The sequence below is a fragment of the Limanda limanda genome, chromosome 2, assembly GCF_963576545.1.
Source record: "Limanda limanda chromosome 2, fLimLim1.1, whole genome shotgun sequence".
In the NCBI taxonomy this organism is placed as follows: Eukaryota; Metazoa; Chordata; class Actinopteri; order Pleuronectiformes; family Pleuronectidae; genus Limanda; species Limanda limanda.
This window is the reverse complement of record NC_083637.1, coordinates 23,314,614-23,341,060: the sequence shown is the minus strand read 5'-3', so window position 1 is coordinate 23,341,060 and position 26,447 is coordinate 23,314,614. Positions and strand designations below refer to the sequence as shown.

General features: G+C 41.5%; 1 protein-coding gene across 1 annotated transcript; it reads left to right on the top strand.

The window, feature by feature from the left end:
* The first annotated feature begins 14,793 nt into the window (after positions 1 to 14,793).
* LOC133018921 (uromodulin-like) lies at positions 14,794 to 18,692 on the top strand. Its single transcript, XM_061085257.1, has 9 exons — positions 14,794 to 14,878; positions 15,022 to 15,807; positions 15,973 to 16,779; positions 17,128 to 17,276; positions 17,498 to 17,646; positions 17,834 to 18,076; positions 18,192 to 18,351; positions 18,454 to 18,529; positions 18,630 to 18,692. Exons 1-9 carry the CDS (start codon positions 14,794 to 14,796, stop codon positions 18,647 to 18,649), a joined length of 2,475 nt encoding a protein of 824 aa, XP_060941240.1. The 3' UTR covers positions 18,650 to 18,692.
* The last annotated feature ends 7,755 nt before the right edge of the window (positions 18,693 to 26,447 follow it).

The window sequence follows — 26,447 nt, the reverse complement described above, 5'->3', positions numbered from 1 at the left end:
TTGCAAAATCCTGCTGACGAATACACCAACAAACTAGAACATCACTGTGGCGCACGTACCACCACCAAGGACCAACAGTCCCCTTAAATTAATTTGAGATGCATTAAAATTTCACACATTCATAGATATCAGTTCCCTTAATGTGCCAGATTGGATTTCATCAAGGTCAATGCATTGTTTTGGGTAAATGGTCAAAATGTTGAAAAACGCCCTATTTCGCAAAGTTAAAGAAAGTGAAAAAAGAAAACTGGATGTGACCAATGATCTGAATCTGCACCAAAATACAAAAGTTTTTTCCCTGACACATATCACATTCTTCCACCAAGTTTTTTGGAAATATTTTTTGTTGAATCTTGCTTCCAAACAAAGATATAAACAGGTGTGAACACATAACCTCCTGGTCAGAGATAATAAAAAAGATGTTTTCCTCATTAATATTGATGGAGGTGCAGGCTGTTGTTGTCTTGTGGGTTCACATAGATTTTTCTTTCAGTTCAACCAGGACCAAACTCCACAGTTTCACCAACCACACCTGATCCAGGATCTCAGAACTTCACCTCTGCTTCACTCACATCTGGCACCCCTGGAACAACAGCAGCAGTGCACCACACCACAGATTCACCAACCACACTTCATACAGGATCTCAGACCTTCACCTCTGCTTCGCTCACATCTGGCACCCCTGAAACAACAGCGGTGGACAACAGCACAGTTGTCGAGGGACAGGTCCGCCTGGCCAATGGAGGAAACAGCTCCTGCTCTGGCAGAGTAGAGATCTTCCTCCGTGGACAGTGGGGGACGGTGTGTGATGACCACTGGGACCTGGTTGATGCTCAGGTGGTGTGCAGACAGCTGGGTTGTGGCAGGGTCCTGTCTGCACCACAAAGTGCACGGTTTGGACAGGGTAGTGGACCCATCTGGTTGGACGATGTTGTTTGCTCTGGTAGCGAATCACAACTGACCGAGTGCCGGCACCGAGGGATTGGATCTCACGACTGTAGTCACAGTGAGGATGCTGGTGTCGTCTGTGAAGGTAAATGCTTATTTGAAGATTTAATGCCAATGAAGTCTCCCTGTCACACAACATAGGATAACACTATAGAACAGAAATATGGAATATGTGCTTCACACTGATATCAATGGAGTTTTTTATAAAAATCCTATTGAAGTCTCTCTTTCATCTGTGTCTCTAATCAACAGTATTTTGTTGCATGTGTTTCTCGCAGCTGCTTCACCAGTGAGGCTGGTCAACTCTGACAACCGCTGCTCTGGCAGAGTGGAGATCTACCATGCTGGACAGTGGGGGACAGTGTGTGACGATTCCTGGGACCTGAACGATGCCAATGTTGTGTGCAGACAGCTCGGTTGTGGCAGGGCTCGTTCAGCACTGCAACAAGCGGCTTTTGGACAGGGCAGTGGACCCATCTGGTTGGACGACGTCATTTGTTCAGGAAGGGAACCATCGATAACAGACTGCAGACATCCAGGGTTCGGGGTCCACAACTGTGGACATAATGAAGATGCAAGTGTAATCTGTGAATGTAGGTTTACTGCTTATTTTTGTTTTGTTTTTATATGATATTGCTAATAACACACAGTGACATGTTAATTGAAGTTCTCGTCTTGGTCTCATCTGGTATTTAACATCTCATCTTCTTTTGTCCATACTTTTTTTTACTGACTTTTTCTGTAGTCCAAAGCCCTCCACTCCAGCCTCCTCAGCTCGTCTGTGGACGTGATAAAATCCAAATAGGGCTAAATATGGCTACCATAACAGCCATGGGTTTGAACCCACTCTCCGGAAACCTGGCAGTTCGCAACTGCTCCTGGGTCAGAATGCATAATGATGTAGTTTGGTACGAGGTGGACGCTCAGGCAGGTGCATGTGGAAACACACTGAGGGTAAATACTTTGTTAATTTTCATGTTATGTCCATTCATTTATTATTACGATAATTAAGACTTAGCTATTGGATCCCGAATGTACTCCTCTGCAGGGAGCTCAGATTAGCAGGAACTGGCAGAGACAATATCTTAAACCCAGATCTTCTTCCTGTATGACAAAACCACTCAAACTGTAATAGAGCTTCAAGTGACTGATAATTGAACCACTCTCTGTCTTTCAGACCAACCGTACACACGCCATCTACTCCAACAGTTTATATCTCTACCGAGGAAATGTGTCCTTCTCACGTCCTGTGAGTCTTCCCTTCTCCTGTGCGTATCCCCTCGACACAGACGTCAGCATGAATGTGGCAGTCAGACCAGTGCTGCCGTAAGTACCTTTTATTGAATACGACAATCACTCACCTCTTACAGTTGTAAAATGGTCAAGACGAACCTGGTGAAAATTGGTCTAGTCTATAATACTTTTAACCAATCATGTCAGCATAAGCATGCACAGCTGTTTGCCACAGTGGCTTTATACCTCCAGGACAAATCAATGTCACCTGTGTAGGATTTTAGGTCATCATAATAACAAGGCTTATATTTTTGACAGGTCTGCAGTTGGCCTCTCAGGCTTAGGTAGCAAAGCTCGAGCCTCCATGTCTCTGTTCCACACCTCCAACTTCACTCAGCCTTATCCATCTGGTTTGATCACGCTCCCTGTGGGCTCACCTCTGCATGTGGGCGTCTCTGTATTAGTCAGAGACCCAAGCTTTGTAGTTGTCCTGGAGAACTGCTACGCCTCTGACTCATCAAACTCCAATGATACTGCGCGATACTTTTTCATCCAGAACAAGTAAGTGTTTCTCTTCATCATTATGCTTTGTGGTTTATAATGGAAATGGGGGGGAAGACTGTGTATAATGTGATGTATAATGGCCCACATGACATGCTCCATCCTCACTGCCAGGTGCCCCACTGACCGACAGCAAGTGGCAGTGATCGAGAGCGGCTCATCCCGACAGGCTCGTTTCTCCGCTCTGTTTTTCCTGATCGACGGTGAATACAGTGACATGTACCTCCACTGCAGCCTCAGCCTGTGTGACCAGAGGAGCTCCCGCTGTGCCCCAGTAAGTCACACGTTTCACATTATCAATAACATTATCTATCAATAGTCGCTGTAGCTTTACACTGGTTTTGATTGGTTATTCCCCCTTCTTTTCATAGACTTGCAGAAGAAGGACATCTCGCTCTGTTTCCAGCTCTGCTCCTCTGAAGGCCCTCACCATTGGACCAATCACTTGTGAGTATGATTAACACTGTGCTCTCAGGATTGATGTGTCAACACAATGATCAATACAGAATGAATCACCATGTTTTTCCTCTTTCTTCTTTATCTTCAGGGGACAAGTCACCTGAGTGAGCTGGTAACATATAGTTATAATACAAACTCATTTTCATAGTGTGATATTATTTTGTGTTTGAATTTCTTTATTCATAAATCGATTATAAAAAAACATGTCACATTGCATGATTGCATTGTATCACACATTGGTTTTCCTGATTTGTACTAGCTGTGTAATGAGCTGTGAAATGATTGAAGAAAATAAAAACCAACGTCAGAGTACTTTTCTTCTTCTCTGTGTTTCTTTTCACATATAGTTTAAATAAATGCACAGTCAAATCGACTCATAGAGCTCATTATAAATACACACCCATACATACTGAGGCAGGCAATAAAAGTGGTTAGAGGGAATGTGCAAAAGCAAGTGTGCCTATAGTCTGTTGTGCAAAGACACAATGTCAGTACAGCAAGTTGTCCTTTTTTATGTGGGGAGGGGAAGACAGATGTTTCACTTTATTAGAGGATAACATATGAATCAGTCCACTTTGCCTTCTGTTTGTCCTCCTCCTTATCAGTCACGCTCAGTGCGTGGCGCTCTGGTGGTTGTGGCTGCCTCCTTCATAGCGTTTACGTGGGATGCATACGGTTATCACGTGTTCACAATCACTGGGAAAACCTCCCAGGGGCTCCCGCCATACAGGCCCCCACCTCAGACACTACAGCCAATGACACCGTTGTCTCCTTTGGAGAGATCGTAGAGGTAAACAGCATGTGACAGTACCAGGATTGAGTCAGTGGATTTATCTTGTGAAGTAAGTTTTGGTAAGTGGTATTATAAGTGGTGTTTTCAGTGTGGATCCAATGATTTACAGAAAACACAGGTTTAATCTGTGGTTGAAAGGTTGAAATCTGCTTTTTTTGTTTTGTATTGCATGATGAAACTAAGTTTTGAATCCTTGCATAATGTTTTGATTGGCTGGAAATAATTATACGAGGATACAAGTTTTCCTTCTTCAGAGCTGCATCTCTCTTTTTCAGTGTTTCCCACTCTGAAATGACCTGCTACATAATGTGCACCCTTTCAAAACGAAAGTTTCAGAACCAACATACATGCACCACTCTTCAGAGCAGCATTGACAGGGTTTCAAACCCAGAAAACAAACTGAGAATGCTGCACTTTAAAATAACGAATACTTAAACTACAAAATACTGTTAGAAAAGATTTTAACTTCACAAAATGAAATGAATTATTATCACAGCACTTTTCTACTCATTGTACTCGCACTAGAATTCAGGCAGCTGAAGAAAGAGTGTTTGAACAAACTGTCGGCTGATTTGAGCTTCCTGTTTGTCCTCAGCCAGTCAGAAGGATTACAGGATTGATGCCAACCAGGAGCTGCCGGCAATTGGTGTGACCAACATCATGGGCTCCTTTGTGTCAGCGTACCCTGTCACTGGCAGCTTTGGGAGGTGTGTGTGTCTGTGTCTGTGTATGAGAACGTGTGTGTGAGTTTGTGTGTGTGTGTGTGTGTGTGTGTGTGTGTGTGTGTGTGTGTGTGTGTGTTATTCAATGAATGAAATGTGATCTTACATTGATTTGTATGTGGCCACATTATCAACACTGCCCAACACATAATGACTGATGCTTTTCTTAAATTGGTCAAAACTCTTTATGCTCTCTAGCAGCTGCTCAAGATTCACTCAGCCCCTCCTGTCTTCTGTCTACCTCTCTCTCTCTCTCGCTCTCTCTCGCTCACTTGGTCCTGCCGACACACAGACCAACATTGTCATCAAACACACTGTAAACTCAGACTCGGTAAAAACAACATAATTTGGTGTCTCTTAGCCCAAATGACATGCGTGATTATTTGCATTTAAAGCAGTGAAGTGAGATCTGATCAATACCAGGTCTGAACTGGACTTAAGGCAGGAACAGGTTTGAACTGGAACTTAACCAACAAGAGCTCCAAACAAACTTCTACACAGTAAATTCAATCATTTTCCTGCTGTGATTATTTATAACCCCCCCCCCCCCCCCCCAAAGTCTCCCATCATCTACTTCTCAGACTTCATCATGTAACAAAACCTGAGGTAATGAGTAGGGATGTCCGATAATATCGATCGGCCGATAATATCGGCCGATATTAGCCTATTTTTTTAATATCTGTTCATATCGTTATCGGATTTTCCACCGATAATGAAAACCGATTATAATGCCTGGGTTGTGCTGCCGCTGCTGCTTGTTGGGTCCTGACATTTACCGGCGCGCAATTGATGACATCAACAAACCGCACCTGGAACCAAAACAACAACAGAAGAGTGTGGTTAGTGTGGCTAACAGGTTGCCCGCTAGTTGCTTCACAAAATGTCTGCGGTCTGGAATTTTTTTAACGTTTCACCTGCGGATAGCAGATTTGCGGTTTGTAAAGATTGTGAGGCGCATGTCATGCGAGGGGGGAGCAAGGCTTCGTCATTCAACACTTCGAATTTAATCTGTCACATTAAGAAGAACCACCCCGAGGCACACGAAGCGTTTTTGCAGCAAAGTAAGGCAAAACAACAACGAGGAAAGGACTCCCTGCAGAAAACAACGCAACTGTCGCTCAAACAGTCAGCTTCCCTGCTCTTGCCCGTGTAGCACGCAAGTACCTCACTGCACCCTGCACCAGTGTAGACAGCGAACGGCTGTTCAGTGCTGTCTCGCATGTCATCGACGAGAAGAGGAATCGTATACATTGCGACAATGCTGAGATGCTTATTTTCATTCAGAAAAATCTCCCTCTTAAACAGTAGTACGAGGATGAGAATTAGAGCACTTTAAGTCGTTGCACTCTAATTTATGTTTGCTTCTTTCAACTGAAGCTGTTTTTAGTTTTGTGCCTTTTTTATTTGCACATTTTTTGTTATTCATTATGAAAGAGAGGGCAGAAAGAAACGGTTTATATTTGTAATGATTGTTTTAGCCAAGTTATGGACAGTTACATATGGCCCATCAATCTTTCAGCATCATTTTCTGGACAAAAGGAGAACTTTGTTTACTACTCTGGAAGGTTTGAACTGAACTGTGTGCCTTTCTTGTTTTTATTGCACACCACATTAATATTACAGGTTGTGTTTTTGCTCATGTTTAGCAGGGCTGATTGAGCCCAGTTTATATTTTAAATTGACAAATACTGTATTAGTCCAAGTAATGGGCTAAGGACTGAGTCTGTCTCTAGGCTATATCTTTGCACTTTTATTTCCTTTGTGTGCACTTTACCTCATTCCAAAAGTGTTGTTTGTTGTACCTCATAGAAATTTGTTTTCAGTAGGCTGTCCTACACTACACATGTTTACTTTAAATGCTGTATGAAGTTGTACAGGACAACAATGTTGTTGTTTTGTTTTTTTACAATTTGTGAAGAAATCAGATTTGTCCTAGTTGTAATGGGCATTGTCAGGATGATCTCAGGAAAAGTATGATGATCCAATCTGTTGACAAAATGTTAATAAATATGGAACTTTTCCATAAGTTGAAGTAGTTTCCTTATTTTTTTATAGACAATGTATGGCAGAAAATAATGTGATGGGACCTAAAATTAGTCTGGGGGAAAAAACGCCTGCATATGTATATCGGTATACCATATCGGTTGAAATCGGTATCGGAAATTAAGAATTTGGAGAATATCGGCTATCGGATATCGGAAAAAAGTCAATATCGGACATCCCTAGTAATGAGGTTTAAATTTCATTCTTCACCGCTGTGGGAAAAAAGTCACTTCATCCACTGTGTTGGTTAATGTAAGGTTTGGAGGTGTAATGATATTTGTCATGAGAGGACAGTTAATGCTGACAAGATTTTTATATTACTTTTTATTCCAAGGTTGGTATTTATTTTTTTAATATCTATGGTAATGTGAGTTATTTTACAAATTACCAATCAGGACTGATTAAATGCAATATCACATTTACCAAACTCTAGCTTCAACGCATGACCTTTAGTTTTTCAGGAATTTAATTCATTGGATATGCTGGAAAAAAGGTTCTCAGTTTTCATAATTTCATAATGATTGATATTGCTGTATAAAATCAATCGGAAAATTTTAAGTTACCAACTCCTTTCTAACTAGACATTTTACTGTAATCACATTTTGCTTAAGGCAAAAACTACTTTTCATCTTGAAGTAGCATCGCCTAGCCTACTGAAACTAACTAACGTTAGTTTGCTAGCACTAGCAAATTCTATTGGGCCTAATTTCATTGCTAGACAACACTGTTTTCTTTTCTTTTTTGTTTATGCAGTGTGTAATGTATGTAAACAGGGAGTAATGGAGAAGTGTAAAATATGTAATGAGTCATTCAGTGATGAAAACACATCGGTTGTTCTACAAGCAAAAGGCAGCAATGGTGTGAACCGTGCCAGTGCTCAACGGGGAAGTAGCTTAGTGACAATTACTGGAGACACATCGAATGCCGCCGCAGCTATTGTAAAGCAGAAAATATTGTACGTGATAATGTAATACCATCTTTGCAACAAACACAAATCAAAAATATCTCTGCTCAGAACAGAATTTAAATTTTCAAGAGCATTGCTTGTTCTGTGGACAACCAACTGAAATAGATAATAAAAATAAGCAGAGAGAGAAAATTTATATCTACCCAGTAAAAACAGGAGGCTTCCAGGTAAGGATTGTGCAGGTTTGCCTCTTAAGGACTGATGAATGGTCTGATACAGATTTGGGGAAAATATCATCTGTTGTGCAATAGGAGTAGATTTGACGTTGGCTAATTATTAATAATCATGAAATATGATTATTAAAATAATAAAAAAAATTTATTAAAAATGATAAGGCTATCACTTAAGAATAGTAAAATAATTAATTAGAAATGATAAGGTTATCCATTAAGAATAGTTAAATAATTAATGAAAACAATACAATTATCAATTAATAATGGTAAAATCTGTAATTATTACTTATCGTAGCGTGGCACCACCCTGGTTACAGGAACCAACGAGTCAAACTATAAATATCAGTCTCATATGATAAATGTTAAATTAATAATCTCAATAGTTAATATTAATGATTATTTAATAAACAATGAAGGGTTTAAGTTCGAGCACAGGGTATCATAATCCAGCTGTATTCACACACATATGCACAAATAATCACAGACTACAGATACTTTAATTACAAAAGCATTTATTAAAAAGGGGAAATAGGTTAATGTTATTTAATGATTCATCATTTTAACAAACTCCAATATTTCAAAGATAACAACAGCAGCAGCACTTATCACAACTCAGTAATACCTGTGGTCTATGTACGTCTATCTGTGTGTGTGTGTGTGTGTGTGTGTGTGTGTGTGTGTGTGTGTGTTTGTGTCAATGTGTCTCTGTGTGTGTGTGTGTGTCTATGTGTGTGTGTGAAATAAAGTTAATGTTATTTAATGATTCATCATTTTAACAAACTCCAATATTTCAAAGATCACAACAGCAGCAGCACTTATCACAATTTAGAACACACATGTAACCTATGGTCCATCTATGTGTGTCTGTGTGTGTGTCTGTCTGTGTATGTGTCTATCAATGTGTCTCTGTGTATGTGTGTGTGTGTGTGTGTCTGTGTCTCTCTGTGAAAGAGAGAGAGAGAGAGAGAGAGAGAGAGAGAGAGAGAGAGAGAGAGAGAGAGAGGAGGGGCAAGGTTGTGTGACGCAGCCACGTGAATAAGTTCAGTGAATAACTCGTAGCCTCTCAGGCGGACTCCGGTGAGCTCCGCAGCTGGGCAGAACAGGAGCGGATTCCTCGTGCTCCGTGACGGGATGAAGCTTCGTCTTCTTCTGTAGCAGCGGAGATCGTGCTGCTTTACAGGAACGGCTGGTTTGAAGCAGTTTGTGGATCGTGTGAAAAGAATAGTCTGTGTGGGAAATGTCTGAGCTTGTCCCGCGAGTGAACTTCCTGTTTCGGTCTTTCAAGTTAAAACAGCAAAAGGTCCTATCAAAATAAAACTTCGACTGAGATAAAAGAAAGGAAATTAAATGAATTAAACAAACGTCTGTGAATGGCCCCCTTTAGCAGCTGTGGAGGTCAGATCTCAGGACTTCACCCCCCAACACATCTGTCCATGACCTTCATGCAGATCATAACTTTAGTTTTGTTAAAGTTCTCTCGGGGCATCACCCTTCAAAGAAGGGAAAAGATATCCAATTTATTGATTAAGATCAGTATCATTTAGAACTAGTTCACTTAGAAATCTCAATATTTACTATTACAGATTATATAATGAACAGTGAAGGTTTATGGAGTTCTTGATAGTGTAGAGGTTGGCGAAATTCACTTATGCATCATGAAAGAACATTTGTGAAAGAAAACATTTATTATGAACATAATAAAGTATAAAAACACAAATTACTAACAAAACGTACTTACTAACAAAGATGTGTATGTGAGTGTTTGTGTGTGTGTGTGTGTGTGTGTGTGTGTGTGTGTGTGTAAATGAGGGGCTCTCAAAATGGTGGTTGACCAAAAGAGTAACACCTTCCTGTGGGCTTTTAAGATGGCCCCTAAGATAGCAGCCCCCCCCCCCCTTTCTTCTGGAGTGAGGCAGTAGGTAAGTAGGTGTAGATATGCGAAGTGTCTGTGTTGATGTTAAACAGATAATGAGAGGGTCAGAGAGAAATGTGAAGAGCACTACAAACTAACCTTACTTTCATTTAACTTATAACCACAATATCACACATATATCAAAGTTATAAAAACCACACAAAATCAAATTAACGGTCTTGCTTAGCTCAGTATAATTATTAAGCCCAGTATGTTACCAGTCCTTAGAAAGGGAGAAAGTTGCTGTGCAGTTCGCTGTCCGTCGTGGCTTTGTCAGACGTCTCCGGTTTGTCGTAAGGTTTCTGCTCGAGCGGTTCTGTTGAGCTGTGATGCTCTTGCTTGTTGAATCTTAGTTCTTACCTGCAGGACACCGAGTCGCTACTAGGAGTTTGTAGAGCTTGATTTGAGAGGAGGTTTCCTTGAAGAGATGAGTTGGAAACTGCACCTCTGACCTCCTGTTGTTGGATGGGAAGAGAAGATTTGCTGGAGCAGTCCGGCCCTCTCCTAGGCGGTGCAGGAGAAAATGGTGGCCGCCTGCCTCATCGGTGGGTCGGTGGAAAAGAGAAAGAATTGAGGCAGACCTGTCCTTATATAGGCCCGGTGACCTCACAGGTCATGGGCCAGAGTGACCAATAGGAGGTGAGCATTGTGGCTTTTCACACTTATGCGTGAATTTGCTGAAACAAAAGGAACCTGTTGCCCACTGGGAGACGGAGTTCCTTGGCTTTCCCATGACAAAGAAAACATGTTGCACCCTGGGAGACTGAGTTCGGGAGGCTTGGTCCAGCACATGCGGTCATGTGATTTCAGATTTTTGACCACACATGTAGGCCGAAAGGGGAGCCTTTAGTTTCATAAAAACATGTTTCCCAACAGAATGGTGTTTCTGCCTATTCAGTCTCCCAGGGTGCAACATGTTTTCTTTGCCTATGCAAATAATAAGTGTGGAGGTCATGTGCATATTCAAATTAATTTCCAAAGAAACTTGTAATACAAAAGAAGTTACTTTTCATGTATACTTTTACTATGTAAAGTTTCATTTTGATAGGAGGAAGGGAAAAAATAGCCCCATTGGGGTATATTGTTGCATGGCCTTATTGGCACGCATCTCGGATTGATGAGAATTAAACATATTTCCTCTACTAGGATTTCTTTGGACTTTTGGTATGTTGTTCTGGACACCTCATAGAAATGATCAAAGCTGCACATTTTTTTTACAATTAGTCTGTCGTAAAACGCTACTTTGCCTGGACTATAGTGATGGAGTTGAGCAGTGGACTACGTTTTCCCGCCACAGAGTATCTCAGCCACATTATACATACCCACGCTCTACAAGGTGAAGTTATGTATATCAGACACTTCACATCACCTCCTCTCTTTCCTGTCATTTACCCACTCTTCTCTCTCTCCTTATCATCTCCCTCAGTGTCTCCTCTGCGCTCAGTGGTCCTGGACTGCCATCACGTCAGCATCATAGATTACAAGGTGGTCAGCGAGCTCAGGGACGTGCTGAGACAGTTCAAACAACGAGACGTGCAACGGATCTTTTCCAGATTGCTAGTGAGATTATTATTTTGGGCCAGAATTCAGTTTTTATAAAAAACACAACAAACTAGATATAGAGTTATTGTGTCTTTCTCATGCAATCCCTCAGCCCTCTGTTCTGGAGGATCTCTTAGCGGCTGATCTGGAAGGCCTCAGGTACACGGACAGTTTGGAGGCGGCGCTGCTGCGAGTGGAGCCAGGACGCCTCCTGGAGGACTGACACAGTACTGTCCAATCACAGTCAGGGGTGAACATATTTGATAGTTGACAGTTGCAGTGTTGCACCAATATCAATTGGTGAACGTTCTGATATGTGATTATGTCAGAAAAATACAAACTACCTTCATTTCCTGTCAGTCAGTTATACAGTGGCCAGAGATGTCACCCTTTTCCCCCTCATTAGAACTTGTTGGACGTCCTTGCACTTTGTATCTGCAAACCCTGACTCATGTTTAAAGAGTTTTATATGTCGGAAATCTGTATTTTTTACTAACAGAGCACTCCCTCTGAGAGCTGCCAGACACCAAATCTGAATTTCCAGCATCCCAATTTGTTTATTCATAGATTTACAATGATAACTGTAATATAAAATATAACTTTACTTTTTCAAGTATTGTTTCATTTAATTTATATTCACTACATATTTTCATGGATCTAGACAGAATTACACACACTCATAATTATCAGTCCCCTAAACATCTCAGATTTTTCCACCAAGATATTTGAATTTGTGATTGAAAATACAAGAGGCTGGAACACCAAATTTGTCGTTGTGTATTTTAATAGGGGCTTTCTGCAGAAAGGATCAACACAGAGAGTCACAGGGATCTCAGGGTGAAGATGGAAAACAGTCAAGTGCAAAGATCTTATATAGGAGAACTAAGGCTGCTTGTCTGAGCCAGTTCAGACTGGTTCTGTAGGCGCAGTTTGAAACAGGAATTAAAACAGAGGAATAAATGATTTACATGTTTCCTTTGGAGATCGAACAGACATGAATTCAGTACTTTGGAGAATATTTAAGTGATAAAAAGGTTTTAAAGTTTTCAGGTCACACACAGCTCATAAACAGTTCAGGTCATTAAGTATTTAGACAGGTCATAAAAGTCTTTAAACAGGTCTGCAAAAACGTCATTTTCAACTACAAAATAGGTTTCAACCACACAATGTCAAACACAGTCATTTCTTCGATGTGTGTAATCTTGCTAACTGACAAACAAATACCGATTCAAAACCAAACCTCCTATCACTACCATGTGCCAGTCCCATTAAGAAACGTGAAAAAACTCTGAACATGAACCCAAGTCCAAAGTGATGATATGAGTTCTATGCTTTCAGTTTTGATTATTTGATTATTTGTCTCCTCAGAATGAAGAGCAACCTCCATATGGGGGTGTGGTTTGCTGATTCGGTCTTTTAAATCAATTCTTAAAACCCATTTCTACAGACTTTCTATGTTTTACTGCTTATATTCTTTGTATGTATTTGCTTTTATGTTATGTCGTCTTTTTCTTTTTATTGAAAATGTATCTGTAATTACAGCTTTTTCATGATGCTGTCTTCAAATTGCTTTTATTGATTAGTTGCTGTTATCATTATCACTCTAAGCACTTTGTGATCCCTGTTTTTAATGGTGCTTTGTAAATAAAGTTGTTTATAATATTATTCTAAGAGCTGTAGAAAGACTTTCTCAGTGAGGTGTAACTAAAAGTTGTATTAGTGTAGCAATGATGTCAAACTCCTTTTACTAACCCCTGTTTGTGAAGGTTCCTGTTCAAATGAAGTTATTAAGATGATTCATCTGAGAGCTGTGCAAACTCTTTCTCAGGATAATGTCACTCAAAGTTGGATTTACGCAGCAATGATGTTTAACCCTTTTGTTAATAGCATCTAACCCTCAAGGGGGTCTGTGAACTGCTTTATCGCGCCCATTCAGTAACACTGAGAACACACTTACCAACATCAAGTGCTAGGAAAACATTTTTAGCACATTCTTCTTCCAGTGAAGCACCTAACGCTGAGTCAATCATTTAACTTGTATTAATAAAACTTGAAAGAGTAAGTGAGTTTTGAAATAGTACAGTAGACAAATTAATACAAGCAGCAGCAATGTGAGTCCAGTAAATGGTGATAAGACTAGGTATGTCCATGTAATAAACAATAAATCATTTTGAGAAAATGGGAAATGTAATTAGCTGTTATTTGATCTTTACATTGCACTCCTAACTTCAAAGAGATCTAATCATTCATTTAAAAAAACATTTCAACCAGTGACATCCATCTTCATTGGAAGTTTTATCATGCAGAGTGAACCATTACATTCTGTCAAGATCAGGAACTTCTTTCCTTTTCTTTAACATTGTGAATTTGGGCGTTTTCAACATTTTCCTTCATTTCTCACAGATTCATGACTCTTGATGAAAAAGATCAGACATGCTCTAGGGACTGCTATGTACGAGTGTGTGAAATTAGGTGCAGGTCAAAATAAAAATCTGGATGTTGTGAACTTAAATTTTATACAGGGACAGTTTGGCCTTGGTGGAGGTATGCGCTCTACTGAGTGCCCTAGTAGTTTGTTTGTTTGTTTGTTTGTTTGTTTGTTTGTTGTCAGCAGAGTTACACAAATACTAAAGGACGGATTAACATGAAACTTGGTGGAAGGAGGGGACATGGGTCGAACAAAACAACAAGAATACATCTGCACACTATCTTTAACCTTTTTTTACAAGTACAACTGATCAGACATATTAAGATATTAAAAGAAATGATATCTATGAGTGTGCGTAAATTGGTTCAGCTCGACTGAATTCACGAGGACTGTTTGGCCTTGGTGGAGGTATGTGCTCTAATGATCACCACTTCTAGTTGAAGTATACGTCAACCTAACAATTTCCAGAAACTGACGCAAATGGTATTTGTTCTGTCAAACCTGAACATGAAAACAGTGGGATGCTGTTAAATGATGAATGTGTTCATCCACTACTACAGTCTGTTCCGGATGTTGACAGGAGGAGGTTGATAGCGCTGGAATGTGCAAACCTGTCAAAACCAAAAGGTCTCCAGTACTGTATGTTGACCTGCGAATGATTGAAGAACCATAACATATATTGACTAAGGGCTTTTGCCTGTGTGTTGGTTATGTTTGAATTGGATACTTTGTTAATAAGTAACTTTTTTGATGTCATATCGAACCAGCGTTATCAATGGCCTGCTTATTTGTTTCAACAATGATCTCCTTCTTTTGTCTTCTGCACACAGAGACGGGCCTATAAAGCATCATGCGCTCGCACCAAAGGCACATTTCACAGAGAGGTTTTTCAGCATCTACTGGATTTCCCCTCTCTCTCTCAAGGTGAGTACAAACACTGGCAAAGTAGAGTCATGATCATAATGTGAACATATGATTTTCATATATTTTTGTTGTGTTTTTCATCAAGTTCATGTCGTGGATGTGGTCCATGATGGAGATGCCCGGGGGTTTGCTCTTGCTCCTAATTTTGCAGTTTTTTACAGGGAACACTTCAGGTAAGTCAATCTGACTCTCTGTCATCTCGAGTTAAATTTCATCTCACCTGATTACACAGTAAATTTTAATGAACAATTAAAATTAGCAGAATGTGTTCACAGACCACAACTCACAAGTATGACTTTATTTTACACTTTCACAGGGACACTTGTCTCCAGCTGTGATTCATGTCACATTGAATCCATGTGCCAGGAGTCACAGGACAGAGGAGACACGTTTAGTGGCCCGGTTCTCTCTTGTGTCTGTAAAGATGGCTTCATAGGCGACGGTCTCACCTGCTACGACGCAAAACTCTGCAGTGACTCTTCGTGTTGTAGCCAAGGTTATCACTGGTCACCAGACAGCGGCTGTGTGGAAACTGACGAGTGCTCCCTCCCAGACCCACCGTGTGCACCGCCTCAGGTGTGCCACAACACACCAGGCTCTTTCATATGTATGGAGCCTTCCTCCGCTGCCAGATATGGGCCCTCTTCCCAATCTGTCCAGTTCAGGTGTGGAAACACTGTTTGCCCAACAGGCATGGACTGCATCAGTACTAATGGGGTCGCCCGCTGTGCTGACCCCTGTGAGCGCTACACTGAGCTGCACCATGACTGGCGGTCGATAGATAACAAATTAAATCTGAAACCACGCTGTGACAGAGATGTTAATTGGCAAGGCTGGTATCGTCTGTTCCTGAATAAAACCAGTGCCCATGTTCCCGAGTGGTGTGTTCAGAGAAAAAGGTGTGGAACACAAGTTCCCCTTTGGATAACAGAGCCTCATCCCACACAGCCAGGAGTGATTGTAAATCGGAATGTATGTGGTCACTGGCTCTCCAGCTGCTGCTCTTATAGCTCGAACACCATCAATGTCAAACTCTGCAATGGAAACTACTACGTCTACAAACTGGTGAAGCCGAACCTATGCTATCAGGCCTACTGTGCAGGTACTGAAACTTTACTCTCTAACAACAAATGCAATTTACCCATTTAATCCATCCATTGTAAGCATAATAGTCTAGAGAATATATTGTCCTTTTGTTTATATATTCAAATGACAGTTTATGAACAAAAACTCTTTGTTGCACACTGATGTTTTTCGTTGTCAACAGAGGTGGACAGAACAGACGTTGTAGTGCCTTTGACCACTCCTGGTCCAGGACAGCAAGGCACCTCTCAAACAGCAGCAGTGCACCACACCACAGATTCACCAACCACACTTGATACAGGATCTCAGACCTTCACCTCTGCTGCACTCACATCTGACACCTCTGGAACAACAGCAGCAGTGCACCACACCACAGATTCATCAACCACACTTGATACAGGATCTCAGACCTTCACCTCGGCTGCACTCACATCTGACACCTCTGGAACAACAGCAGCAGTGCACCACACCACAGATTCACCAACCACACTTGATACAGGATCTCAGACCTTCACCTCTGCTGCACTCACATCTGACACCTCTGGAACAACAGCAGCAGTGCACCACACCACAGATTCACCAACCACACTTGATACAGGATCTCAGACCTTCACCTCTGCTTCGCTCACATCTGGCACCCCTGGAACAACAGCGGTGAACAACAGCACAGGAGACGAGGGACAGGTCCGTCTGGCCAATGGAGGAAACAGCTCCTGCTCTGGCAGAGTAGAGATCTTCCTCCGTGGACAGTGGGGGACGGTGTGTGATGACAACTGGGACCTGGTTGATGCTCAGGTGGTGTGCAGGCAGCTGGGTTGTGGCAGGGTCCTGTCAGCACCACAACGTGCACGGTTTGGACAGGGCAGTGGACCCATCTGGTTAGACGATGTTGTTTGCTCCGGCAGCGAATCACAGCTGACCGAGTGCCGTAACCGAGGGATTGGATCTCACAACTGTGGTCACAGTGAGGATGCTGGTGTCGTCTGTGAAGGTAAATGCTTATTTGAAGATTTAAAGCCAATGAAGTCTCCCTGTCAGACAACATATGATAACACTGTAGAACAGAAATATGGAATATGTGCTTCACACTGATATTTTTTTTATAGAAATCCTATTGAAGTCTCTCTTTCATCTGTGTCTCTAATCAACAGTATTTTGTTGCATGTGTTTCTCGTAGCTGCTTCACCAGTGAGGCTGGTCAATTCTGACAACTACTGCTCTGGCAGAGTGGAGATCTAACATACTTTTATTTACTGACTTTTTTTTACTTTTTCTTTAGTCCAAAGCCCTCCACTCCAGTCTCCTCAGATCATCTGTGGACGTGACGAAATCCAAATAGGGCTAAATATGGCTGCCATAACAGCCATGGGTTTGAATCCACTCGCTGGAAACCTGGCAGTTCAAAACTGCTCCTGGGTCAGAATGCATAATGATGTAGTTTGGTACGAGGTGGACGCTCAGGCAGGTGCATGTGGAAACACACTGAGGGTAAATACTTTGTTCATTTTCAATTTATGTCCATTCATTTATTATTACGATAATTAAGACTTAGCTTTTGGTTCCCATATGTACTCCTCTGCAGGGAGCTCAGATTAGCAGGAACTGGCAGAGACAATATCTTAAACCCAGATCTTTTGCCTGTATGACAAAACCACTCAAACTGTAATAGAGCTTCAAGTGAATAATAATTGAACCACTCTATCTTTCAGACCAACCGTACACACGCCATCTACTCCAACAGTTTATATCTCTACCGAGGAAATGTGTCCTTCTCACGTCCTGTGAGTCTTCCCTTCTCCTGTGCGTATCCCCTCGACACAGACGTCAGCATGAATGTGGCAGTCAGACCAGTGCTGCCGTAAGTACCTTTTTATTACCTTTTTAACCTGGTAAAAATTGGTCTAGTCCATGCTACTTTTAACCAATCATGTCAGCATAAGCATGCACCGCTGTTTGCCACAGTGGCTTTATACCTCCAGGACACATCAATGTCACCTGTGTAGGATTTTAGGTCATCATAATAACAAGGCTTATATTTTTGACAGGTCTGCAGTTGGCCTCTCAGGCTTAGGTAGCAAAGCTCGAGCCTCCATGTCTCTGTTCCGCACCTCCAGCTTCACTCAGCCTTATCCACCTGGTTTGATCACGCTCCCTGTGGGCTCACCTCTGCATGTGGGCGTCTCTGTATTAGTCAGAGACCCAAGCTTTGTAGTTGTTCTGGAGAACTGCTACGCCTCTAACTCATCAAACTCCAATGATACCGCACAATACATTTTCATCCAGAACAAGTAAGTGTTCCTCTTCATCATTATGCTTTGTGGTTTATAATGGGAATTGGGGAGGAAAACTGTGTATAATGTGATGTATAATGGCCCTCATGATATGCTCCATCCTCACTGCCAGGTGCCCCACTGACCGACAGCAAGTGGCAGTGATCGAGAGCGGCTCATCCCGACAGGCTCGTTTCTCCGTCCTGTTTTTCCTGATCGACGGTGAATACAGTGACATGTACCTCCACTGCAGCCTCAGCCTGTGTGACCAGAGGAGCTCCCGCTGTGCCCCAGTAAGTCACACGTTTCACATTATCAATAGCATTATCTATCAATAGTCACAGCAGCTTTCAACTGGTTTTGATTGGATCTGTTATTCCCCCTCCTTTTCATAGTCTTGCAGAAGAAGGACATCTCGCTCTGTTTCCAGCTCTGCTCCTCTGAAGCCCCTCACCATTGGACCAATCACTTGTGAGTATGATTAACGCTGTGCTCTCAGGATTGATGTGTCAACATAATGATCAATACAGAATGAATCACCATGTTTTTCCTCTTTCTTCTTTATCTTCAGGGTCCAAGTCACCTGAGTGAGCTGGTAACACATAGTAATAATACAAACACATTTCATAGTGTGATATTATTTTGTGTTTGAATTTCTTTATTCATAAATCGATAATAAAAAAACATGTGTTACATTGCATAATTGAATATTAACACACACTGTTTTCCTGATTTGTATTAGCTGTGTAATGATCTGTGAAGTGATTGAGGAAAATAAAAATCAAGGTCAGAGTACTTTTCTTCTTCTCTGTGTTTCTTTTCATATATATTTTTTATAAAAGCACATTCATATCCACTCATCAAGCTCATTATAAATATACACCCAAACATACTGAGGCAGTCAATAACAGTGGTTAAAGGGAATGTGCGAAAGCAAGTGTGCATATAGTCTGTTGCGCAAAGACACAATGTCAGTAGAGTGAGTTGTACTTTTTTTATATGGGGAGGGGAAGACAGTGGCAGTGTTTGGAGGTGTTAATCAGTTTTATGGCCTGAGGGTAAAATCTGTCTTGGAGTCCTGCATTTCAGACTGGTGTGAGGAGTTGATGCTGAGTCGGGTCTTTGGTTGTGCTGCTGGCTCTTCTGAAGACTCTCTGCTGGTAGATGTACAGCAGAGATGAAGGCCTGATCCTGTGATGTGTGAATAAATGAGATACAACCTTTTCTGCTCATAACAAAAGTAAATCCAGAGTACATGATTGATATTAGTGATCCTGAATCCTGAATCATCTCCCAACCAAATATTGAGGTTTCACTCACCCCAGCCTTCCTTTGTTCTATTCTGGTGGTATGAGTGCCTCTGATATGACCTCAAGAGGATATCAGGAGAATTTCCTACAGACTTTATCCTGAGTTTGCTTTATAGACAGCACAATGCAGAGCAAGATTCTCCGCTCAGAAGTGTGCCAGTGGTGTAAGAGTTAAACTTGTAAATGTCAGTAAAGTCAAAGGAAAGAAAAAGTTACGCAGTGGACTTAACGCAACGGGACTCAGGGGAAGGGTCAAGTCTTGTAACGTGTATTGATGAGATATGAATTACTTTGATGTGATAAGGATGGAGAAGAGGAAGGAGAAGCTGGAAAGAGAAGCTCCGTGTGTCATGTGTCATAAATTCCCTTTGCACTTTAGTGTCATCAGGTGTTTTTGCCTCGTAATCAATGATACAATGATACAGGCCAAACTTGAGGGTACACTAAGGCTCAAGGTAAATCTGACTGGCTACTGGTTCATACGGCAATACTATGAAAACTATGTGGCCCACTCAGTAGATCAGACATCAATACCTCTATGCCTTTTTAAACTAAACGCTTCCCATTTTAGAACATAGGACAAGTTACGTTCTGCCGCACTAATTAATGCATACCGCCAGTTGATGTTATCGACCTTCCAGACCTATAGCAGCATAACTAAGAGCAGTTCTAAGACAAGCCTAGACCAGCTCTAACTACAAGCTTTATCAAAAAGAAAGGTTTTAAGCCTACTCTTAAACGTACAGATGGTGTCTGCTTCCCGAACTGAAAGGGAGAGATTATTCCAGAGGAGAGACGCTTGATGGCTGAAAGCTCTGGCTCCTACTCTACGTGGAAAGCTCTAGTGGGTTGATAAGGTACTAACAGCTCTGTAAGGTAAAATGGCGCCATATTATTAGGGGCCTTGAAGGTGAGGAGGAGAATTTAAAATTCTATTCTAGATTTAACCGGAAGCCAGTGTAGCGATGCTAATACTGGAGAAATGTGCTCTCTTTTCTTGGTTCTGGTCAGGACAGGTGCTGCGGCATTTTGAGTCATTAACGACTTACTGCTGGAGCCTGATAATAATGAGTTATAATAATCCAGTCTGGATGTAACAAAGGCGTGGATTGCTTTTTCTGCAACTTTTTGTGAAGGGACATATTCTGATTTTTGAGATATTACGCAAGTGGAAAAAGGCCGTCCTAAAAATTAATTTTAAGTGAGTATTAAAGGACAAATCAGGATCGAAGATCATTCCCAAGTTCCTGATTGTTTCATTGGAAGCATGGGCAATGTCGTCTAGCGCAGCTATATCATAAGATAATGTCTCTCTAAGGTGTTTAGGGCCAAGTATTATAACCTCTGTTTTATCTGAGTTTAATAAGAGAAAATTGCGGGTCATCCAGGTTTTTATGTCATTGAGACATGCTCGAAAGTTCAGTTCATTGATTACTTTGTTCAGGTTTTATTGACAAATATAACTGGGTGTCATCCGCATAGCAGTGGAAATTTACCAAGTGTGACCTGATAATGTTTCCTAGTGGAGGCATATATAATGAGAATATAATTGGGCCGCACAGATGACTCATCATTAATTTGCACGAATTGGAAGCGATCAGAAAAACAAGATTTAGACCAGTTTAGGGCAGTTCTTTTAATGTCAATTAACTGTTCTAGTCTCTGTAATGAAATTTGATGATCAATTGTGTCGAATGCTGCACTGAGATCTAACAGAACGAGGACAGACACAAATCCCTGATCTGAAGCTATTAGAAGGTCATTAGTGACTTCTGCCAAGGCTGTCTCTGTGCTGTGATTCAGATATATTCAGATAATGAAAAATCGAATGTTATTAAATTATGGTCTGATAGAATTGGATTGCGCGGGAAGTACTGTTAAATATTCAATTTTGACATCGTATGATAATACAAGGTCAAGTGTGTGGTTACAACAATGACTAGGTTGGTGTACACACTGACTGAAACCAAATGAGTCTAGTATCGAAATAAATGCTACGTTAACGCTATCTTTATTATCGTCACCATGAATATTAAAGTCACCAACAATAATAATTTCATCGGTCTTTAGGACTAGGTTTGATAAAAACTCAAAATTCCGCTTAAAAGCCCCAGGAGCACGGTAAACTACAGCAAATATGTTTGGCTGTGATGTTTCTTGGATTGGTGTGGGAGACTAAGAACAAGACATTCAAATGAGTTGAAGCTGAGTTTAAGTTTAGGATTAATTGATAGACTGGAGTTAAAAATAGCAACAACTCCACCTCCTCGGCCGAATTCTCTCGGAACGTGTGAATTTATATGAATGGGGGGTGTGGGGGGTGTAGATTAATTTAGAATGACATATTCATCAGGATGCAGCCACGTCTCAATGAGGGACAATAAATGTATGTTATAATCTGAGACTAGTTCATTAACTAAAATAGCCTTTGATGACAGTGAACTTATGTTTAAAAGAACGCCGAGTCGCCAATTACTAGAGTTTGCTTCTCAACGGGTGCGTGGCAGAGCAGAGAGAATCTATTTGAAATGTGAGCTGATGGCTCTTTAATCGTGGGCTTTTTAAGGGTAGCACTATGCCCCCTGCGGACCGTCACCCAGCCGCCTTGGTCTCCTGGCTGCACGGGACAAGTCGAGGGACTGCAAGCTGAGGCTAAGCTACGTGCTAAGTTTTGAATCTGTTTTGATTGGCTGAAAATAATTATACGAGGATAACAGTTTTCCTTCTTCAGAGCTGCATCACTCTTTTTCAGTGTTTCCCACTCTGAAATTACGTGGCACTCAATTAGGCTGTAAGGTGAACCCTGTTATCGTTTCATCCCGCTCCACAGTCTGGCATCTACACAATCTTTAGCTCATAAAAAAGAACAAGTCGTGTTAAGCTACCCAAAAAAAGTCAGTCGCTGAAATTCCAGTCGATTGTCGATGCGTGTATGTTTTATGCAGAACTACTTTCTTCAGAGCGTAATAGGATTTTGGTCGCGAGTGGTATCACGGTTCGACAGGTGATCGTTCTACATCAATGAGGTAGCTGCTTTTTGTCAACAGAGTGGCAAGAGGGCGGCTCCCATGGTTAGATTCGAAAACACCCGAACATCCTCAAAAGTGGGCCAAATGGATTCTAAACAGTGCTGTATACATAGCCGCGTCCAAGAAGAACATTTAGGCAAATATACGATAATGTAATGTTTATGTTAAGTCATTTGAGATCAAGTTTGAAATACCCCGCACACACTTAAGAAATCAAGGCAAAGACTGTACCTCCTACGTCAGCTGAGGAAGTTCAAAGTATCAGCACCCATCAGCTGTGGATGATGTCCTGACATGACCATGGACCTTTAAAACACTAAGGTCAGGCAAACGTCTCTGCTGCTACTAGACCAGAAAAGAGAGACTGAGGAGGAGCTTCTTACCTCAAGAATTCCGTATCCTGAACACATACAATTACTATATAAACTGCAATTACATCTGTTTTCACACTTGCACATGGACTGTACACACACTGCACTTTATACTCCCTCTTGCTATTTATGAAAAATATTTCTTGATCTTTCTTTCTTCACACTCGCACAGAAAAAGCTTAACACCAAACAAAATTTCACTACATGCTTTACGTTAGTATTTCTATGTATGTGACAAATAAACATCCTTCCTTGTATCAATAAAAGGCAGCAATTGTACTCTTACCAATGACCATTTGTTCATTCATTAATTTAGTCATTCATTCATTCTTCCACAAATGAAAACAGCAGTGATCAACCATAAAAACAATCTTTATTACAAATATGAAATATGATATATAAAACTGTACAAAACAGAATAATGAATAACAGATTAAGGACACTCAGTCCTCACTGTCAGTGTCAGGACACTTATCTTCCAGTACCTCAGTTTCTTTTGTGTTGGCACAATTACAACAACAACATAAGTCTGTGCTAAACAGTCCTGCAGAAAAACAGGAACATCAGCCTGTCTCACAGGCACTTTTGCAGCCACAGTGTATCACATGCAAAACGCTGTCAGGGGCCGGATTTCTGGTCATCCAGGTGACGTGCAAGGTCCCATCCTCTATTTGCCAACCATATCCAGCAGGTGACGGAGCACTTATATTTTCTTTGAGACAGGACCTCATTATTGCAGCCTGGTAGTTTGCCTTTTTGCAGTGCTGATGGAGGGCATCAGTAGTAGGGGGAATGCATAATTCTTGCAAGGCCGATGATGCCATACAGAAAGCCTTGTACCTAGCTTAATTTACATTTTCGGCAGCTGGCTGATCATATAAGTGGCATACATACTTGCAAAGAACTGCAAATGTTGACTGCTCCAAGTTAAAGTTACTACCTACACTTTTAAAAGCCTTAAGGTACTTATCTCTCTCAAATGCAACAGAAAATGTCTTTCTTTTTCCTTTGCCATAAAAGGCACTTGTGGAGTCACACCCAGACATGTGAATTCCAATCAAGGCTGAACACACACCGGTTCCGAGAGCTGATGACACCTTGGTAATGTCAATGATACGTGTCCTGTTACCAGTCCCTGTGAAAACATATAAGCTGCATAGCAAATCTGTCTGCACACTTACAGCAATGACTGCCACATCAGTGTCAGAGCTCTTGATAATGACAGCTTTATGCTCCCGTGCAGCATGTTGTGCATGTAAAAACACCCTTGTGTCACATTCTTCATGATCACACTGCAAGTCTTCAACAACACGAACAGACTGTACACCCTCCTTAACAGTCACACAGTGACATTGATCTTTATGTGCGATGTACAAGCAGAGGTTTTTGCCCACTCTTGTAAGGTCTCCATTTTTCCATGCAACATACAGGAATTCGGCAAGTGCTTCCTTATTTGTTCCTTCAGAGAGAAACTTTTTCCGTTGGGTTGGGGTCCTCTGATCTGGGCCAAAGATTTGCATGCGTTGTGACCCTGCATCAGCTCTACGTGACCGTTCTAGGTTTTTGATACTGGTGAGTGGCTACAGGTCAGTGACAAAGTCAATGCGTGTACACTTGTGCTGCAAAGCGAGTTGGAGTATGTTCTCTAATAGATCCATGAGAGCTAACTTATTTGTTTTGGCAAGTAAACCATCAGCACTTGCTAATGGATATGATACAGTTCCCAAGGAATATGACAGAATTTCCCTCATTTCAATTTTTCTGCTCTGACCATGGATGAGGAGCCTGAAAAATAACTTCTTGTCAGCATTCAAAATCGCTTCCTTGCCTGCTGCAGATTTTATTTTGGCTTTACCTGATCACTGAAGGTCTTGAGTTTTTGTCATTTTATGGGGGCAAATATGTCAACTGAATTGGATAACAGTCTCTGGTCCATAAATTCTTTTACGGCATTTTCACCCTTTTCTGAGGCAACAAGCAAATTCTTCATGGTTTCTTCAGTTGCTACTCTTCCAGAGCTAAGACACACAATGCCGTCTTGGTATACATCAAAAGGGTTGAGCATGGAATCAATGGTGGAAATGATTCTGCTCACAGCCTTTTCATCAGCATCTATGCGTGTGTTGTCAAGGTCTTTTTGTCTCCGTAGCACAGGAGATATCCCTGCCATTGATTCACACTGTCTTGCTATAGCAGCTCTTTCATGCTGTGACAGTATCCAGCGATACATTGCAGACCGATTTTGTGTGATCCCTTTCCAACCACCTTTTGTCTTGGCATCTCTGTTAAGTGTTTTCTCAATAGCCTGGTCGCAAGCATTGGAGGCAAATCCACGAACACTTTGTCGCTGGACAGTCCACTGGCCTTTCACATTCATCTCACTGTGGCAAGAGGGATGTGTGATGGGCAAATTCACCATTTCCAGCCAGTACGCAGGTAAATATCGAGCATAGTTTACTCTATCGTAGGCAAAAAACCATGGCATCATTAATCGGACTGTTGACAGGTGAAGTTGCCAGTTTGACTCATGCGTTGCTCTCACAAACAGGAGGAGTAGCTGCATCATGTCAATGTATGAGCTCCAGAAAGCAAATGTTGCATTCTCTTTACTTTTCCTCTGCACAAAGTCAGCATATTTGGAACACATACTATCAAACCTCTGATCTGCACTCAAAACATCCACCAATCTGTCTGGAAAGACACATTTCATGTCAGTGATGACATCCATGCACACAGCTCTCTCTTGTGGTGGCAAGGAGTCCAAGAAGCTGATAAACCTGATGCGCTGCAGACTCTCATAGAGAAGTTTATGAGCCCTCATGCTGCGATTGTAGTGATGACCATTTATGACCCCCTTGAGGGATCCTGGGGCAACAACTTCTGATTCAATGAGGATGTCTTGCAGTCCTGCATCACCAAACCTTTTGCCTAAAATACTCAGGTAGGACATGCATGTATGGAATTCGCCTAATCTAATCACTAAACATTGTGTAAAGCCATCATTCTTCCAGCGTATTTTCTGTGCCTTGGCATATATAGCCTGGTCAAACACTAAAACTATATGATCCAGTTCTAGCTGGTCAGCAATCTGTACACTTCGCTTCAGAATATTGTTCACTGTTGACATCTCTGTTGGTGAGGCCTCAATTACTGGAAGATAATACAATGCTGACTTCTGCAGAGTATTTTCACTTTGAAGCAGTGTATGGAATCCTGTCCAGCTTGGGATTGCACATCTATCGGTATATGTGGACTTCAAAAAAACATATGCCAATTCAGCTTGTGAAGCAAAGTGGGTGTCCATTCTGCATGTCGCTGCCTGCACTGGTTGACACAACTTCTGTGGACCTTGCCTTTTGGACTGATGGTACGGTTCTATAGGCATGGGGGGGGCTTTGAATGAGGAAACTCCCTTCCTTAGTGGCTGTCTGATTGCTGTGGACATAGGCTCGATGGCCAAACTCTGGAGCATAATTCCATTTGTATGGTGAGTAGTTCCACGACCTGATAGAGTCTCCTCCCCAAAGTCAATGATATCCAACACAAGTGTTGTGGGTGCCCTCTTTGCGAATCCCTTTGGTATTTTGTCTCCGCCTTCTACTAGTGTCAGTTGGGCAAGGCTACTGTCTAGACTCAGAACTGTGTCCCATGATGCACAATGTCCCAAACCTAAAGTCAA